The sequence below is a fragment of the Humulus lupulus genome, chromosome 2 (assembly GCF_963169125.1).
Source record: "Humulus lupulus chromosome 2, drHumLupu1.1, whole genome shotgun sequence".
Taxonomy (NCBI): Eukaryota; Viridiplantae; Streptophyta; class Magnoliopsida; order Rosales; family Cannabaceae; genus Humulus; species Humulus lupulus.
The window spans coordinates 73,455,299-73,475,495 of NC_084794.1; the positions used below are offsets into that span (position 1 = coordinate 73,455,299).

The following is a 20,197-nucleotide window of genomic DNA, read 5'->3' on the forward strand; positions in this document are numbered from 1 at the left end:
AAACCCTACAACAAAATCATCAAAAGTAAACTTTTTACCTTTAGGGTGTTTTTGCTTAAGGTTTGGACCTTCCTATTAGCTTTGACTCCTTTAAAACCTTTCAAAAACCCTAACCAATTTCCCCCAACAACATAGTTAATTAGCTATTTGAAACTCTATGCTTAAAACTTTACAAAAGCCTAGATTAGTGAAACTTTACCTTAGGGAAAATACTTCCTAGACCAAGACTTAGCCTCCAAGTTTCCTTGGTGTTCTTGAGGTTGAATATTGAGAGAAAACTTTGAGAGAGTTTTCAAAAAAGATGATAGTGAATGAGAGAGGGAGAGTGGTCGGTTCTTAAGGTTAGAATTGCTCACAAAACTCTTCAAAATATCACAAAAATACTTGAGTGCTTTTCTACCTACTTGCCCACTTGACTTCTTAATTAAATGAGATTTTATCTTTATAAAATTGGGTTCACACAACTCTAAAATACCACATGGCCGGCCACCCTTTTCATTTTATCTATGTTTTAGATAATTTTTTTTTTTATAAAGGTTAATAAATGTTTCATAAGAAGAAAAGTCCAAATTGGCTTTTGACACATTTTTCACTCTTATTAAGTTTTAACCACCAAACTTAACATTAATTAATTAAATTAAATGTCTCTCGCATTTAATTTAATTAATCACATAATAAAATTTAACCTAAGGTCCATTCATGGAATAAAATTCCCCATTTCGGCAAAATTAGGCATTTAGCACAAAATGCCTTAAAATTTCCATTTTATTTTAGGTTTATTATTTTTTTTGACCAAACTTTAACTTTTATGAATGTATTTTATGCCCAAAATATAATTTCCATGATTTTTCATTTTATTTTCCGAGATTTTTACCCGATCAGGGTTTTTGTGTCGGTCCAGGACCGAAAGTCTTATCTTGACTTTTAAAATCACAAAATTCATATTTTGGCTAGCAATAACTCATGGAATACTTCCAAACAAAATATAATATTATTTAAAATAATATTCTTAACCCGGGGGAGAAATCCCGACCCGAGTCGTTTAAACGTACTCGAAAATGCAGGACGTTACAAATTGTCTGTGTCATTTCTTTACCATTTGATTACACTCTTGACTTTCATCTCATTTCTTGTCGTAATTCTAACTTCGTGTCGTTGGCCAAATCGAGGGTCAACAGCTTTGTCGACACATTTTTTGCAATGATAAGTATGAAGGTGCCTGTTCTCCTTAGTGTCCCTTTACAAAAAAAAATCCTTAGAATTTGTCCACTCCCTCAGAGGTGGATGTTGGTTGTGATCCTGAGGTTGCTACATAAAAGACAAACGATGAACCCACCACTTGTACCAGTATATTATGCCCAACTTGATAGGAGTTTGGCTTTTCAATATTGGAACCTTCCACTTTATTCTGTTTAGAATGAAGTTTAAATCCCTCGTTCTAGCTTTGGAATTCATAAGCGATATGCCAAGATGTAATGTATCTTTCTTCAAGCGGGGCAAGTGAAGAATATTGACAATCTCCATACCCTTCGAGGCACTCACTCCTTTTGAGAAATACATTGCAGATTTTGACTTGCTAATTTTCTCCCCCGAACATTCACATTATTTGTTCAAGCAATCTAAGAATCCACGAGCTTCCTATGAGTAGCCTTGCCAAATAAAATGATGTGGTCAGCAAATAGCAGGTGACTAAGCATAAAGGTCTACCTTGGCACTTGGATACCTCATATTTTCTTATAGTATTCATGCTGAGCTAGTAGTCTGCAGAGGACATTTGCGACAATGATGAATAACACTGGAGAAAGGGGATACCTATGTCTCAAGCTTAGGTTTGATCTTGAGAAAGGGGGCTCCATTCAGCGAGAAAGAAAATTTTAAAGATGTGAGCCTTTACTTATGGCTAAAAATATAAGATAAGTAAAAACTTTGTCTTATTTTTTTCTGTTTGGATAACTATTGTATAAATATTTTTTTTAATGAAAAGTTATTTTTAAAGTGTTTGGATATTATTCTAATTTATAAAATAGTTTCTCAAATAGGTCTTTTGAAAAAGTTAGGAATCCTAGCTTCTTCAAAAATACCTTATAAATTAAAAAAAAAAAAAACACTTTTTATTTTTTAACCAAATATAATCAATAGTATTTTTTTAATCCTAAAAGCTAAAAAAAGCTTAAAATTAGTTAAGCTAAATGGGGCCATAATTTATTTAACAAACTTATTGGGGAAACTCTAAGTGAGGGAAACTTATTTTAAAAAATTCTAATCAAGTATGTCATAAACTTTCTCCATGTCTAATTTGATTAACATGAAACCATCTATGGTGCTTTTCTTCTTCTTCTTAGAATGAATGACTTCTTGTATAACTATTGCATATTCTTGAATCATTCTACCTTTCAATGAAAAACAATTGGAAAAAGCACGATCTTGCTTAGTATAAGTAAAAAAAGGCTTTTAGAGAACTCCTCTAACCAAATAAATAATTGTTAGCAAAGTTTTTTTTAAAAAATAATTACCAGCAAAGTTGTTGTTGTTTTTTTTGTTCAAATCTAAAGAATTCCCATAATATGTCACTTTATATTAATTAATTTTATTCTATATAGAGATTATATCTTTTGGACTCTGTAATTTATAAAATTGTTCAAATAGATTTTTAAACCCAATTTTAATTAAAATATTTTTGAACTAAAATCACAAATAATTTACAAAACCAACAATTTAAAATAAATACATAATTATTTTACTTAATAAATATGCTATTATATTCAATTTTTTTATTATTATAATTAAAATTGAGTTTGACAATCTATTTAAATTATTTTATAAAGTACAATATCTAAAAATTAATTTATCAAAATACATTCTCTAAATTAATAAGGAGGCAAATAAGACATTTATTCCAAAGAAAACATTTGCAAAATTTACATTTGGTGATTAATTGATAAACGTATCTAAAATCATTGACATAGCACGCGCACTGTTTAAACAACCCGGGAGGAGATGACAGACTGATGGAAAAATAAAAATAAATGGAGATGCGGGGTATCGATCCCCGTACCTCTCGCATGCTAAGCGAGCGCTCTACCATCTGAGCTACATCCCCATGACATTTAGCCACGGAAAACATAAATAAATAACTATTTTAAGCAGTGGAGTGATGTAAACTCTTGGACTATTCGTAGTTTGAGAGTGGAAGCCAAGGCAGGCCACACCGTCCCCCACTCCCTCCCCCCCCCCCAAAAAAAAAATGATGCTGAGGCGAGTGCTGCAACAAGCTTCCATCCGGCGCCATATTGCCAAGTCCTACTACTTGGCTCCTCATCTATCTTCACCTTCTTTGGATCCCAAATGTTTTTTCTCTTCTTCTTCCCAAATTCCCAACAGTTCTTTCGTCGAACAATTAGAGGACGCAAACCAAACCACTTCTCAACCCAGTGCCACCCTCTCCATCGATCGCTCTGGTCTATACACTCCACCTGGTAAAACCCCTTATTTTTATATTAGGATTTTCGTTGCTCTTTCTTTTGTTTCTTGTAATGAATAAGGAACTTAATTTTTTTTTGGGACTGGCAGAGCATTCTCATGAACCTACTACCTCTGATTCCGAGCTCGTCAAGCATCTTAAAGGCATCATCAAGGTTCTCATTTCCAACTTTTTCTTTGATTTTATACATATTTTATGTTTTCATTCATCGTCTGGATTAAGTATGTGCAAAATGCGAATCTATGTTAGTAAATGTTGGTATCTTTTCACATTAAACAGCTGAGATTGATCAACTTATAATTTTAGTTTCTATAATTAATCTAATCAGTTTAAGACGATAGTAATGGCTTTTTTTTTGGGGGTAATATAATAAGTTGGTATCCCATTACATTAGAGTCAATTTTTATTGTTTGTTAGTTCCGGGGTGGTCCAATCTCGGTTGCTGAGTATATGGAGGAAGTTTTGACCAATCCTAAAGCTGGATTCTATATTAATCGAGATGTGTTTGGAGCAGAAGGTGATTTTATCACCTCTCCTGAAGTGAGCCAGATGTTTGGAGAGGTAATTTGCTTGTTTCAGATTCATTCTTGTTGGTTTACTTGAGTAGTGAAGGTTGGCTATAATGAACTACTTTTTATATTGAACTGTTGTAGATGGTTGGTGTTTGGGCAATGTGCTTGTGGGAGCAAATGGAGCAACCAAAAAAAGTTAATCTAGTTGAGCTAGGCCCAGGAAGAGGAACTCTTATGGTGGATCTTCTTCGTGTATGAATCGCAATTCTCATTTCAATTTTCGTGTTTTGACTTTGAGTTAGACAACAGAGAAATGAGGGTATATCTTTTAAATAAAAACTTTTAATGCAGGGTGTGTCAAAGTTTAAAAACTTCATCGAGTCATTGCATGTACACTTGGTGGAGTGTAGTCCAACATTGCAGAAACTTCAACACCAGAACTTGAAATGTGTTGACGAAGATATTACGGACCAGGTTGATAAAAGGACTATTAGTACATTGGCCCAAACACCGGTATCATGGCATGCTGCATTGGAGCAAGTTCCTTCAGGAGGTAAGAAGTTATCTTCTTGTCAATGCTGTGTATTGTAATGTATATGTAATGTGTATTTTGTGATTGAATAGAATAAACGGTTGCCTCTGCGCTTTTCCCTCTATGTGCTTGCCAAAAGTTATACAGAGTTTTAGCATTTAACATGATGAAGTAAAAACCTTTGTCAATTTAATTTCCCAAGGGAAAATAGTCTGCCTAGTAGAGCTCTTTATTATTTCTGAAGAATCAGAGGCAAGATGGGAGTTGTGTGGACAGTTCTTTGAATTTGAATATTTTACTTTTGGCTTAGCTTACTTACTTGATGATGCAAATTGTAAGACTTAGCTTTTAGTATTGACCAAGTTTTGCATAACAAATGCTTCTTGTGAAAAATAAGTTGTGAAGTTTAATGAAATTTTACATTTTATGCTGTGACAGATCACGTAAATATCTGCTTATTAGGGGTTTCTTGCATTAGCTTTTGTTTTTTTTAATTTGAAGCATTTATTTTTTTTTTAAAAAAAGTTGGCTTGGCAAACTTGTTGGCAAATTTTTCATAAAAAGAGAAGACAAATTTCCAGTAATTTATTTTTTCAAACAAATTTGTGAAACAAAAGATGTAAATAGTGTCTCTACATTTTTTTTTTGAAAAAGAGACAGAGGTCAATTGAAGTTGACCTGAGAGCCCTCACTTATGGCGGAGGAAAACCGTGGTTACAAATAGGAACAAATAAAAGGATAAAACCCCACAAACAAACCCACCCCGAAAAGTTAAGTCCAAAAATTTCTCCAATCCCTAGAAAGATCAGAGAAAGCGACTCCAGCAAAACATTTGTTTCTATACACCCAAGTAGCTACCCAAAATTGGATCTTTTCCCAAATATTCTCTGCTGAGTTGGAAATATCTTCGAAGATTCTGTTATTTCTCTCTAGCCATATAGCCCAAAAAGTTGCCAACACAGTAGTTTGCCAAAGACAGGAAACCCTTTTTCCGCCCCCTAACCTAGATAGAAACAGTTGAGAACAGTTAGATGGCATACACCAAAGAATACCAAACTCATCGAAGACTTTCCCCCACACCTCTCTAGAAAGAAGACACTCCAAAAATAAATGGTTAGTGGATTCCCTTGCTTGCTTACAACAAGGGCACCACCCAGGAGACAAACAATGGTAGGGTCTTCTTCGTTGCAAATTGTCGTGGACATTTAATTTGTCGTTGAAAACCAACCAACCAAACACTTTGACTTTAGAGGGAGAGACACTTTTCCACAAAGGTTTTGCCCACTCCCGAACGGAACCCAACTGAGCATAACTAAGCCTCCAAAAGGCCGACCTGCAAGAGAACACTTCATTAACGTCTGGTAACCAAGCCCTTCGATCCTCCAAAATGCCTGGCAAAGCCACCCTCTCTAACAAAAGTAATAACTGAGTAAGACTGGTGATCTCCCTATCGAACAAATTCCTTCTAAAGCGCAAATCCCAACCCTGAGTTTCCAAGCCCGAAACTCCACCAAAAACCATCACATCCTTAACCAAACAGTTCCTGGATGTAGATATCAAAAATAAATCTGGGAATTGATTCTTTAGCGGAGCCCCACTAATCCATATATCTTCCCAGAAACGAATACGATCCCCTTTCCCCACCCTGAAACTAACCATCTGAAGATACTCCTCGTAGAGAGAAGAAATATTCTTCCACGGACCCCGAGCAGACAGCCTCCCTCCTCTACCAGTGTCCCAGAACCCTCCATCCCCCCCGTACCTACTCAGCACCACTCTAAGCCACAAAGTATTCTTCTCCAAAGGAAAGCGCCACAACCACTTCATGAGCAGGGCCTTATTTCTTGCCTCCAGATTGCCAATACCAAGGCCACCGTGGTCCCTAGATTTACAGACTTCTTTCCAAGAGACCAAATGATCCGACTTAGCGTGATCCGCACCTTCCCAAAGAAAGTCCTGCATCAACTTTTCCAAAACATCAACCACCCCTTTAGGAATACGGAACAGCGACAAATAGTACACTGGAATAGAAGAAAGAATCGATTGAATGAGTGTCAATCTACCTCCCCTAGAAAGGAAGGCACACTTCCACCCATCCAAACGCTTTGCACAACTAGAAACTACCGGCTCCCAAAAGTCTTTGTTGCGAGGTGAAGCCCCCAAAGGTAGACCCAAATACTTCATAGGCCACTGACCCACCTCACACCCAATCTCCCTAGCCCGAAGTTCCACTAAATGCCCCTCCAAATTAATCCCCAACAATTGACATTTATTCAAATTAATAGAAAGTCCAGAAACCACACTGAAGGCTTTAAGAATATCCAACAAAGTTGTCAAAGACTCATTATCTTCCACAAAAAAGATCGTATCGTCCGCGAACTGAAGATGACTGACTTCCACGAAATCTTTTCCTACTTTGAAACCTCGTAACGCCGATACACTCTTGGCCTTATCCACCATCCTACCCAAAACATCAGCAACCAAGGTGAACAGGAAAGGTGATAGGGAATCCCCTTGGCGAAGACCTCTAGAACCCTTAAATTTCCCTCTCGGTCTCCCATTTAAGAACACAGAAAAGGAAGTGGAAGACAAACACCCCCGCATCCACTTCCTCCAAACCACACCAAAACCTTTCTTTTTCAGAACGAAACCCAGGAAATCCCAATCAACACAGTCATAAGCTTTAGCAAAATCAATTTTGAAAACCCACCCTTTCTTGCCTTTACTACGATACTCCTCCACTGCTTCGTTAGCCACCAACACTATATCCAAAATCTGTCTACCCTCTACAAAAGCTCCTTGAGTCTCAGCTATTGTATCAGAAAGAACTCCTCTGAGACGACCAGCCAGCACCTTTTAAATACATATAAATCTAAACCAAAAAATATATAGTAAAATAAAGTTTGTCGATAGCATTTTTAATATTTTTAAATGGAAAACAAAAACAACATTTTTACTTTCATTTCCAATTTATTAAAATAAAAATCTCGTGTCCGTTCAAGCCCGTACAATACGAATGTTTTTGTTTTTTCTTTTGATAACTATAATGTTTTTCCTTAATTTGTCCTCTTGAATCCATATGCCAGTGCCAACAATTATAATTGCGCACGAATTCTATGATGCTTTACCGGTTCATCAGTTTCAGGTATGATCTTTTTCACATCTTTTGATCGAATACATTTCAGTGTAGTAATCAATGTATCTTGAATAATGAACATGAAATGAAGGATCTTTTAGGGCTGTTTTTTTTTTTTTAAAAAGAACTTTATATATATATATATTATATGTATCTTTCCTTTTGTTTTTATTATTAATATGTTTTCTTCTAAGTTAAAGTGATGTTTCTTCATTGCTACAAAAAAAAAAAGGGTGACGTTTCTTCATTTTCCATGTCAGGATCTTGGTCATATTTGCTGCTATCTTGTTCTTTGTCTGATTTTTAGTTCTTCTACAGAGGGCTTCTCGGGGCTGGAGTGAGAAAATGGTTGATGTTTCAGAAGATTCAACGTAAGGTTTTATAGTTTTGACAGAATTAGACTGTTTGCAGATCAATTTTTATTAACAGAGTTATTTGATACGCTTAAATATCGGCTAGGTTTCGTTTTGTTCTATCTCCACAGCCTACACCTGCAACTCTCTATCTCGCAAAACGCTGCAAGTGGGCCTCAACTGAAGAAGTAACAAAACTTGATCAAATTGAGGTTTGCCCCAAGGCAATGGAACTGACTCAAACTATTGCCGATAGAATCAGTTCTGATGGAGGTGGGGCTCTTATAATTGATTATGGCACGAATGGAATAGTCTCCGATAGTCTGCAGGTCAGTACCTTACTTTTGTTGGTATTGTGTTTTATTAGTTATTAGTGTTTTTACTAACAGCCAGAATTATTATCAGTTAGTTAATTATTTCAAACTGTGCAAGTAACTATATAACCTCTTTTTCTTCTGGCGCTAGTTCAGAGTTTATGTTGTATGTGCATAATTTTCTTAGTAACCAACTATATATAGCTCTATTATATCTGTGTCGTGCGTAAGCAAATTTGCACGCATATAAATGTATATTATATATATATATATGTATCTCTGACATTCCACGCCTGTATCATTTAAACTTGCAAATTATTCTTGGGGTAATAATATACTTTGGAAACAAAAGATTACAAGGCATGATGTGGAGCTTTATGATGTTTTGTGCTATAGAGTAGCATGGCCACCACTTGTGTGATGTTGGTGCCAACATCCTGTATGACTTGATGGTTTTACATTCTTCTCTCTTGTTAACGCTTGCCGCAATATATTTTGTCACAGGCCATTCGAAAACATAAATTTGTCAACATTCTCGATAATCCAGGCTCAGCAGATCTCAGTGCGTATGTTGATTTTGCTTCAATTAGGCATTCCGCCGAGGAAGTATCAGGTGTGTTTCCTTCATTCTACATTTGAATGGAACAACTGAAACAAAAGAATGAACATATAACCCTGTTATCTCATCTTTGGCAGGAGGTGTGGCTGTTTATGGCCCAATTACACAGTCTCAGTTCCTTGGTTCTCTCGGAATAAATTTTCGAGTGGATGCTTTGTTGCCGAACTGCACAGATGAGCAAGCAGAGTCTCTAAGGACTGGATATTGGCGACTGGTGGGGGAAGGTGAAGCTCCCTTCTGGGAGGGACCGGATGAAGAGGCACCAATTGGAATGGGTACTCGCTACTTAGCCATGGCTATTGTGAACAAGAAACAAGGTGTTCCAGTTCCCTTTCAGTTAACTCTGAAATGATCCGTCTTTGTTTGTAGATTAGCCATTGATATTGTTTTTAAACCAACTTCATCGTTACAAAGAAACAAGTTGCAAGTGTTGCACAAATTTTTAATTTTTATAAGTGGCAGTCCAAATTTTGTAATAGTTGGTTTTTTTTTTTATTCTTCAAATTTGTCTTATTTGTCGGTCATATATCGTTCCTGTCGCAAAAACCATATTTTTTCGACAAAAAGCAGTTATGGAACAATTGTTAATAAGGTGGAATTATCATCTGTCTATATAGAATTCAATTTTTGCAGGTGGCAATGCAGTACTAACTCTCATTACTATTTATGCTAACAATAGTAACATTCTCATGCATTAAATTGCTATCTTCGAACATTCTCATGCATTAAATTGCAACATCTTCAAGTTCATAATTTTCCACTAAACAACTTTTGAGCATTATCATATTCCAATTCAAAGTTTACAACGCATAATATAAAATAAATTGATAAAGTAAATGAAGAGAAATTTAGAACATTAATAAAATAATGAGTGAAAAGACAATAAATTTTAGTTTAACAATAGTGTATGAGATAAAAATTACTTTCAATTTGCCTTGTTTGATTCAAGTAAAAAAATTGAGAAATCCTTTTAGAGGAAAAATAAAATTTGAGTATACTATAATTTTATAAAATTTAAAGCAATTATAAATATATTTAAAAAAAAAACAAATTAAAAAAATTTCTAATAAAGATTTAGAGAAATATTTTCGTTAATCTTTTTCTTATTTTTCTCTCCCACAATTTTTTTTTCCAAATCTTTTAGGTCCTGTTTGGAACCCGAAATTTACCATGGAAAAGGAAAAAAAAAGTTGAGGAAAAATGGTTTATGGTGTTTGGAGTTTAAAAAAAATCCCTCAAGTCTAGATTTTACTTCCCCCCTTTTATTATGAGGAAACTCAGAAAAAGTCAGTGAAGAACTAACGAGACTACGAGGCTCTCCTCAACATTCTCTTTCAACACCGATGTGGTCACCATCTCCTCCACTGGCGCAACCACCGCCTCTTCCACGGCGCGACTGCCACTCCTCCATGGTCGCAATCGCCTCTGCCATCAACTTCTTCATCGTCTCCAGCCCAACACCTGTTTGAGGCATTTGACTCTCTATAGAATCAGAATCGGTATGTTAAATTTCTTAATTTTTCTTTATTTTAGTTATATTTTGTTTGATAAAATGCTTCTTAGAATGTTCAGAAATTTTGTTTGTCTTGTGAAAGATAGTTTTGATCCCAATGAAAATGCTAGGATTTTTTTTTTCTGTGTTTATTGTATTTGATTTAATCGTGTGCTTTGTGTTTATTGTATTTGACAGTGTTTCTATAAGATACTCATTTGACCCATTTCCTTATTCGAGACCCTCATATACTGGGTGTTTGCTAACAGTTATTATTAAATTGATAAAAAATGAATGTATGTTTAAGATGGTAATCTAGGTTGAGATAATCAGATATTTATGGAGATTTCCCACATGATATAACCTTTATAATTCATTAGATATATAAATATACATGCATAAATATATGCTAATAATAATGCGAGAAAGGAAAATGCATAATAGTCTAATTAATTAATAGAGTATTTGTAAATTAATGTTTCAACAAAATGGGAAAGTTCAGAATACATAGCCAAATTAATATGCCCTGCGTACCTGCCACTCCGCACATTAATGAAGATCAAGAGCAAAGGCTATCATGCATGACGAGGACATAGATTTAATCCTTGGTGGACATTGTTTGGGGACATTTCTTTCGAATTTTGGAAAGTTGGGTCTTTTGTAGATTCCTCAGGCATAGCCTTACATTAAAAAAAAAAGTATATTCTGATTCTTTTTTTTTTCTTTTTAAAATGCTTTCTTGATTGAACACTGATATTATTGTAGAGAAATCTCTACGCATCTTTCTCATTTTGTTCAAATTCCCTTTTCATTTCTTAGACAAGCTGTTTTTTAGACATTTAATGATGTTTACTTTTGTTTAAGTGATAGTTATAGGTTTTCGTGCATTGTTGAAAACAGTTTGGTAGGATTTAGAATTAGCCGTCTAGTTTTGAGTTTGACTGTATGGAAGTCTTCATCATGGTTTCAAGTTGAAAAATTGGCATATTGGTTTCCCGGAATCCTGATTTTCATGGGCAATAATTAGTACTTGACTAAAGTTTCACCAAAAACTCAACAAGCGAATATGAGATGTTCATGGGTTGTAGTTCCTTGCCATGAGATATCTCAGCATATTATTATTAACATTGTTAGATACATTGGTGTGTACTACTTATTGTAGATGCATTTTCCCACAATTGATTATTTGGGTATTAACAACCTATCAAGGACAAAAGAACGAGACTAGAGTTCAATTAGGAACACCAGGTGTCGGCCAAAGGGACTCCGACGTTTAAGTTATCTGGACAAAAGAACGAGACTAGAGTTCAATTGGGAACACCAGGTGTCGGTCAAAGGAACTCCGACGCAAGTCATCTGGACAAAAGAATGAGACTAGAGTTCAATTGGGAACATCAGGTGTCAGCCAGAGGGACTCCAGCGCTCAAGTCATCATGGAATGCAACAGTAAATAATGTAAAGTAATGTAAAAATAACAAGATAGTAATAAGAAAGAGGTGAGATGACTAGTAGTGACGGAAACGTCGACATAGGATTAAAGAAAAGTCGTAGTTGGACGATTAGTTCATCTTTTCGAGTAAGAGTATCAATGGAAAGTATTCAATATCACCCCCTGAGGAATCATTCCAGTTTTATTTATAGAGTTCTCTCAGGTGTCATTCCCTCTCACTTGTTCAAGGGCCTTGTCCCTTGAATCTCGCCTGATGGATAATGTCCTTGTTTACTGGATCCTCTTGATTTTTTTCTTTGACTTGTCTAGCAGACTAAGTGGATTTAGACCTGAGTGCAGGTTAAGTTGTTTGTTTGGGCCCTTTATATGAATATGAGCTTATTTTGTAATTTGGGCTTGGTTAGTCCGCTTGACTACCTTGGGCCTTAAACGAAGTCACCCATTCAGCAGCCAAAAGACATACCAGGTAGACCAACTGGACCAACGGGGAGTCTAGTAGGATAGATAATACTACAACCAACTCACTAGCCCAAACCATCAGCTTCTCTACATCAGAGTCAACTAGAATCCTCAACCCACAACATGATGCTCTTGTTATTGTACATTCTTATTGATAATGGCAGTTTAGCCAATAATTTGTTTATGAGTGCTCTCAGAGACATGGAGATAGACGAGTCCAAAATTGTAAAAAAGACTACCGTCCTCATTGGCTTCAGTGGAGAACAAAACAACATAGTAGGGGAGATCGCGCTACTTGTCTACAATGAAGGTGTCAACTTGTGCACAAGGTTCCTGGTGATAGACTCTCCCTCTGCCTACGATGTCATACTGGGCTGGCTCTGGATTCATGAAATGGTAGCCATACCGTTAACTTACCACCAAGTTCTGAGGTTCCCAACCAAGTGGGGAGTGAAGGAAATCAGAGGGCAATAGAAAGACTCAAGGGCATGCTACCAGACTACCTTGAAGGCCAAGCCTGCCCAGTCATAGTAACTATAGCAAGATGGACTGACTAACTCCATTCATAGCAACTCTACAGCAAGATGGACTGACTAACTCCAGCCTGGCCAACTAAACATAGAGGAGTTAGACGAAGTCCAGATCCATCTAGACTTCTCGGACCACAAAGTTCAAATTGGATCAAGACTAGACCCCGACATCAAAATAAAGATTATCAAATTCCTTTATGCTAATTATGATTGTTTTGCTTGGTCCCATGCGGACATGACTGGAATTGACCCCAATATTATTGTTCATAAACTGCAGGAGACTACCCACCAAGGAAGTAGAAAAGGAGAAAATTCGCTCCTGAGAGAAACAGAGCAATCAATGAGGAAGTCCAAAAGCTTATAGAGCATGGGTTCGTAACTGAGGTTCAATACCTCGAATGGCTGGCGAACGTGGTGATTGTAAAGAAGAATGGAAAGTGGCAGTATGCATCGACTTTACGGACCTCAACAAGGTGTGTCCCGGGGATTCATTCCCACTGCCACATATAGACATGCTGGTGGATGCCACAACTGGCCATGAGCTCCTAAGCTTCATGGACGCGTACTCAGGATACAACTAGATCGTAGTGCACCCACACGACCAAGATAAGACAACATTCATGACCAGCCTGAGCATATTTTGCTATAAAGTCATGTCATTTGGCTTAAAGAATGCATGGGCAACCTACCAACGCCTGATACTATGGAGTTTATATTAACGACGTGCTCGTCAAGCCCTTAGTCGCCGAAGAACACATATCTCATTTGAAACAATCTTTTGATATTCTTAGAAAGTATAATATGAAATTAAATCCTACTAAATGTTCATTTGGTGTAATTGCAGGAAAGTTCCTTGGCTACCAGAGGGGAATCGAAGCCAACCCAACACAAATAGATTCCATCATGAACATCCCCTCGCCAAGATGCATCAAAGAGGTCCAAAAGTTGAACGAACATATTGTCGCGTTGAGCCAGTTCATTTCGAGATCTTCAGAATGATGTCATCTCTTCTTCAACACATTAAGGAAGCCAAACAACTTTGAGTGGACACTAGAATGTGAAGAGGCATTAGTCAAGTTAAAATAATATTTAACGAGTCTGCCTCTACTATCCAAGCCCAAAGACAACAAAGCCTTGTTCGTCTACCTAGATGTCTTGGACAAGGCAGTCAACACGGTTCTTGTTAGAGAAAACGAAGGGAAGCAGTCTCTAATTTATGATGTGAGCAAGTCTTTACTTGATGCAGAAACACGTTACAGTCAGCTAGAAAAGTTAGCACTAATGCTTGTCCATGCAGCCAGAAAGCTACACCCATACTTCCAGTGCCATCCAATAATGGTACTGACAACGTTTCCCCTCAAGACTATTCTACATAAGCCGGAGCTATTAGGCAAATTAACCAAGTGGGTAGTGGAACTCAACGAATACGACATAACCTACAAACCAAGAACTTCGATGAAGTTTCAGGTATTAGCTATTTTCATTGCAGACTTTACACCTAACAATTATTCGCAGGCAAAAAAAGAGTGTTGTTGCCTATCGGAGGGATAGTCATTCGGTGTATGGAAGCTCCACGTGGACGAGTTAAGCAATATAAGAGGAACAAGACTCAGACCTTGTCCTAACCTCCCCTCAAGGTGAAGTAATTGAACAGGTAGTCAAATGCAGATTCAAGGCAACAAATAATGAGGCGGAGTACAAAGCCCTGATTGTAGGACTCGACTTGGCCAAAGAAATTGGAGTTCAAATGATCAACATGTACAGCGACTCGCAACTCATTGTAAACCAAATGCAAGGAAGCTACCAAACCCGAGACTCCAACATGACAACATACCTCATTAAAGTGAAAGAGTTACAATCAGCATTCAACAAGTTCGCAATCAGCCAGGTGCCAAGGGAAGAAAACAACCACGCAGACGCACTGACCAACCTTGGATCATCCATCTAGACATTCGAACCCAAAAATATTCTAGTAGTGTACCTTCAATGGCCAGCTATCTGGAAGAAAAGAGAGGAACATGTAAACGACGTCTCTACCGCACGGACATGGATGACCCCAATACTCGAATACTTGGAACAAGACACACTACCTGAGAACAAGAACGAGGCACGTCGAGTCAAGGCTTAGTCAGCTTGCCTTACTATTATACAAGGTTAACTTTATAAACGATCTTATTCTGGTCCATATTTGAGATGCATTAACCATGTAGAGGCATAGTACGTGCTGGCTGAGCTACATGAAAGGGAGTGTGGAAACCACTCCGAAGGACGAAGCTTAGCGCACAGAGCCTTGACACAATGATACTATTGGCCAACCATGAGAGCTGAATCCTCTCCATATGCAAGACGCTATGACAAGTGTCAAAGGTTCGCTCAAGTTTCTCATCAACCTCCAGAATGCCTGATATCCATCACTTCTCCATGACCATTCATGAAATGGGGAATGGTAATAGTTGGCTAGCTCCCAATCGCATTAGGTCAGGAAGTCTACATGCTCGCTGTGAGAGACTACTTCAGTAAATGGATCGAAGTAGAAATGTACCACCAAGTGAGAGATCAAAAAGTCAAGAACTTTATTTGGAAAAATATGATATGTAGATATGGGGTACCTAAAAGAGATTGTGACAGACAACAAATCTTAGTTCATCAGCTTTGGTTTCCAAGACTTCTGCAAGTTGTGGAACATCAAGCTCAGTTTCTCGACACCAAGGTATCCCCAAGCAAATGGACAAGCAGTCATCGAACAAGACAATAAGGAACACCATCAAGAAGTGCCTTGAGAATGCTAAAGGAAGGTGGTCGGGTTGGATGGGTCGATAGACTTCCGACAACTTGTCAGCTCAATAAAAGGTTAGCTCTTTATTATATATATATATATATTTCTCTGTGTTTATCTAAATTAGATCAATAATGTGTTTTTTATATATATATATGCCATAGATTTGTTTGATAATATATATATATATTTATTGGATTTGACAGATATATATATATATATACATGCACTCTTATTATATATATATATATTTGTAATATTATATTGTGTTTATTGTTTTGAACGATATATGTATAATATTGTTTTGATGATCTGTTATCTGTGTTTTCTCTAAGTGACACGTGACGGTCATTAAGGAGTAATTAAGTAATGAAGCCCTCTGAGTTCGCCTAGAGCTCATTGGAAGGAAGGTCTTACTCGTGTTAATCGTACATCGCCTCCGGAGAAGTATGTCCTCGAGGAGCTACATCACGAGGACTATGATTACGATGTCCTCCAGGTCATTTCTATTCAAGTCATCCGGGTTTGCGAGAATCGTGAGAACCGTCCTAGGGGCCTGGAATATAGTGCTAAGTGTCAAGCACAGTGACCCTGGACCACAAGCAACTATCTGACATGTTACTGTTACCCGTCGTGGTGTCGAGTTCGTACAAGCGACAAGCAGGATGTTTTACGACGTCGTCTGACATGGAAAAACATACAACTATCTCCTGACACTGTCAGGGGCGTGTTACCCCATAAAGTTGTGGGTTGTAACCTCGTAAATGGTCCAAGAAGATATGCCCGGGCCCACTAGCTCCTTAACTACGGGAATGTGTATTTATTAGTTGGTAAGACCCTATTAAGGGAGAATAGTTGTAATAAATCCCCATTAAGGGAATTAATTGTCCTTAGCTATCTATAAATAAGGCTAGGGCACACTTTATGAAGGAGGTCGGATGGAATCCCCACTTTTGTATTCAGAGCATTGCTAAAACACTGCCTGAACTCCATAGAAGCTTGAGAACCTCAAGCATCTCAAATCCTAATACAAGTGACTTATGGATTAAGATTAATTAATAACCTGAACCACTTAAAATCTCTATGTTTTTTATTTTCTTAAAGCTTAATTTAATTAGTTGATAGCAAATAATACAGTCAACATTATGTATTTGATTTGACTATTATATATATTATAGAGGAATTTATATAGATATATACATATATGTTTTTGGCAATTACATAATGTTTCTGCAATTATTTGATTTGATTTGTTTAGTTAGTGTGTAGGTATATGCAATATACATATATGGAGATCATTCTTTGGAGAGCATGGAGCTAGTAGCCTAGGTTTACTTATTCATTTGTTAAATATGTGTGCAGATCATCCTTTGGAGAGCATGGAGCTAATAGCCTAGCTTTCCTTTGTAGAAAAAAAAAAACTAAATGTTGATAAAATTGATTTGAATCATATATTTGAAAGCAAATGGAAGATTTTTTTTCACTACCTAATGAATCCAACCCAACTCAACCCTTAATATCTTTGTTGGAAGTAGGGTTGGGTTGTGCAATAAAAAAAATGTGAATGACTCGTAGTTTTTACAAATTGTAGTTATTAGATTGGCCCATTCAAACACCCTCAACCCGGCCGGTCAGCCAATGTGCATCCATGTATGTGCTCCATATGTATCCCATATCTGCAGACAACGCCGTATAGATCGTGTGTGATGGTAAGAATTGCATGTCATATTCAATGTATACTCACGAAATGTAGTAACAATCCTTTACATGGATGACTACAATGCTACGAGATCTCTTTCTTGTACAAATCATCAGACACCACTAAACAATGCATTCAGAAGCAACAATATTACTTTATTATGCCTCTCTATGCTTGTATGCGTATGTATGTAATTCTCACATATGTGTACATGTAGAATATATCATGTATGTAATAATTACTCAAGGAGGATTGTAGCTTTTGCAAAGGTTAAAAACAAATGTTTAGCTTATAAAGAACATATTAGCTACCGTTTTTAGCATTCTTCTAAGGTTATGGTTGTATGAATTCAATGGATTGTCATGTTCTAGCAATGTAAATTGACATTCAAATATATATATATATCTTCTATATAATAAGTGTGTAGATAATGAAAATTATTGATTTTAACAATTTTTTTTCTTCATTTAACTTTAACATAATATTTTTTTATATTTAAGTGAATATTTTTATATTTAACAGTAGATTATAAACATGACTTAAACTTAAACTTGAATAAAATTATTTAAATAAATTATTAAACAAATTAAAATAGGATATTTTTGAGATATTTTATAATGATAATTATTTAAAAATAATAAAACCATATATTTTATAACTTAAATAAAATTTAATTAAACTTAAACTTAATATTATATTAAACATATAATATTTTGTTGTCACTGCCAAATTCAAAAACTAGAACAAATATAAACTTAAATAAAAATAAATAGATAAATTAATTAAAAAATGATTTTTTTAAAGATATTTTATGATAATTTAAATAATTATATCATATTTATTTAAAAATAATAAAGGCATACATCATTTTTTTATCTTATTAATTTGTGTAATAGTTTGTTTTTTGTCAAGTGATTGAAATTTTTTTTCTTCATCAAATTCACCAAAAGACATTGTGAGATACATTAGACACTAAAAATAGTTGATGCATGGATATTAATGTCTACGTATACTATGACTTCTTCTATTCTTATTTTATTTCTATTATTATTTGTTTTTAAATATTATTGTATTTTATATATATGTCATGTAGCTATGTAAATATATATATCTATATTAACGTTGTGCTTATATATCATATATGTAGAAATTATTGATATAAATAATTATATATACTATAGAATTATAATTCATTTTATTATATATATATATTTAAAAAAACAGTGAATCTGTTTTTATTAAAATTATAGACAATATTTATAATTTTAAAACTAAGCAAACGTGCGTTGCACGTTGCTTCTACCTAGTGTATATATATGTGTGTGTGTGTAAATTGCCAAACTCGTATTTTCCCATTTTAAATCTATATGCATTGGCCTCTATGTTTTGACCGAATACTCGATTGGCCCTTGTGTTTTATTAAATGACAATTCGGACCTCGTGTTTTGCGAAACAGATCAAAATAGTTCTCTGGGCCAGATTTTGGTCAAACAATTTTTCAATATGACTAAAATGCCCTCGAGTTTATTCAAAATTTTTATTTTTAAATATATTAAATTAAGAATAAATACCAGTTTGACCCCTATGTTGTTCCCAAATACACGATCGGACCCCGTGTTTTGTTAAATGACAATTCGGACCCTGTGTTTTGCAAAATGGAACAAAATAGTACCTTATACCCAATTTTGGTAAAAAAAATTCAAATATAATATTTAATTCTCAGCTCCTCAACTACTTTCCCTGATTCCCTGAACCCATCACATCACTGATGACCCAATAATTGATCTTATAATTGAAAATATTTTGACCAAAATTAGGTATAAGGTACTCTTTTGTTCCATTTGCAAACACACAGGGTTTGAATTGTCATTTAATAAAACATAGGGGCCGATCGGTAACTTTTGCAAAATATTGGGTACAAAATGGTATTTACCCTTAAATTAATTTTAAACATTTAAAAAAATATTTAGAAATAAAAAATAAAAAATTTAATTGTTATCCTAAACTTAATTAATTCAATAAAAAAAATACTAAATCTTATTAATTTTAAACCAAAAAAAGAGTAAAATATACACTAATCAAGTAAAAGTTCTAAAAAGTTTCAATTTAATAATAGATTAAAAAAAAGTGGTGTTCTCGTATCATTTTCTTCACAATTTGATAGATGTTCAAAATGATTCAAAAAAAAAAAAAAAAAAATCAAAATCAAAATCCAAAATTATTCAAACAAAAATCATTCCACTTGAATTTTCTCACATATCAAAATCAGAATCTCAGTTTTTAAACACAAATTCATAACAAAATGTTTTAAGAACACAAACCTAAATTTAAGAACACAAATTCATTAAAAAAAAATTAAGAACATAAACCCAAATTTAAGAACATGACCTAGATGCTAGCTCTGCAAATTTCTTCCCCAATCTCTCTTCCTTGAACTTGACGCAGATCCACCTGAAAAACTTAAGGCTGAATCGATTGAACTTCGTCACACACTTCAGATTTCACCTTGCAAATTTAGTCTCCATCCCTAAGCTCTCATGGCAGCAGCGCACTAGATCTAGCCTCTCCCCATTGTCGTTCCTGAAGCCCAAACCCAACGTTCTTGAAGACACGAACCAACATTCAAATAAGAAACCCAGTCCCCTAACCCCCGTCTCACTCGAATCCGAGCCCCAAGCCCCTTCATGGTGACTTAGATCAAAGCCCTATCTCGCCATCTCGTCGGAAACTAGACTAGTTGTTGTCTTGCCAAAAACCCAAACTCCATCAACCCCTGTGACCCACGTCGTGCCTTGCCACTCTGTCACCCCATGTTAGATCTGAAGCCCTGTCACCCAATGTCAA

General features: G+C 35.5%; 1 protein-coding gene, 1 long non-coding RNA gene and 1 other non-coding gene across 3 annotated transcripts; 2 read left to right on the top strand and 1 right to left on the bottom strand.

Moving 5' to 3' along the window:
* Window positions 1-3,027: 3,027 nt before the first annotated feature.
* Window positions 3,028-3,100, bottom strand: TRNAA-AGC (transfer RNA alanine (anticodon AGC)). Its single transcript has one exon. It is a non-coding gene; the product is annotated as a tRNA-Ala (tRNA).
* A 128-nt stretch (window positions 3,101-3,228) lies between these two features.
* Window positions 3,229-9,575, top strand: LOC133818032 (uncharacterized). The gene is made up of 10 exons (XM_062250715.1): window positions 3,229-3,476; window positions 3,571-3,635; window positions 3,899-4,042; window positions 4,135-4,245; window positions 4,345-4,546; window positions 7,612-7,670; window positions 7,980-8,032; window positions 8,121-8,343; window positions 8,833-8,941; window positions 9,025-9,575. Exons 1-10 carry the CDS (start codon window positions 3,245-3,247, stop codon window positions 9,297-9,299), a joined length of 1,473 nt encoding a protein of 490 aa, XP_062106699.1. The 5' UTR covers window positions 3,229-3,244; the 3' UTR covers window positions 9,300-9,575.
* A 733-nt stretch (window positions 9,576-10,308) lies between these two features.
* On the top strand, window positions 10,309-17,511 carry LOC133818033 (uncharacterized). The gene is made up of 2 exons (XR_009885761.1): window positions 10,309-10,446; window positions 17,017-17,511. It is a non-coding gene; the product is annotated as an uncharacterized LOC133818033 (long non-coding RNA).
* Window positions 17,512-20,197: the final 2,686 nt, after the last annotated feature.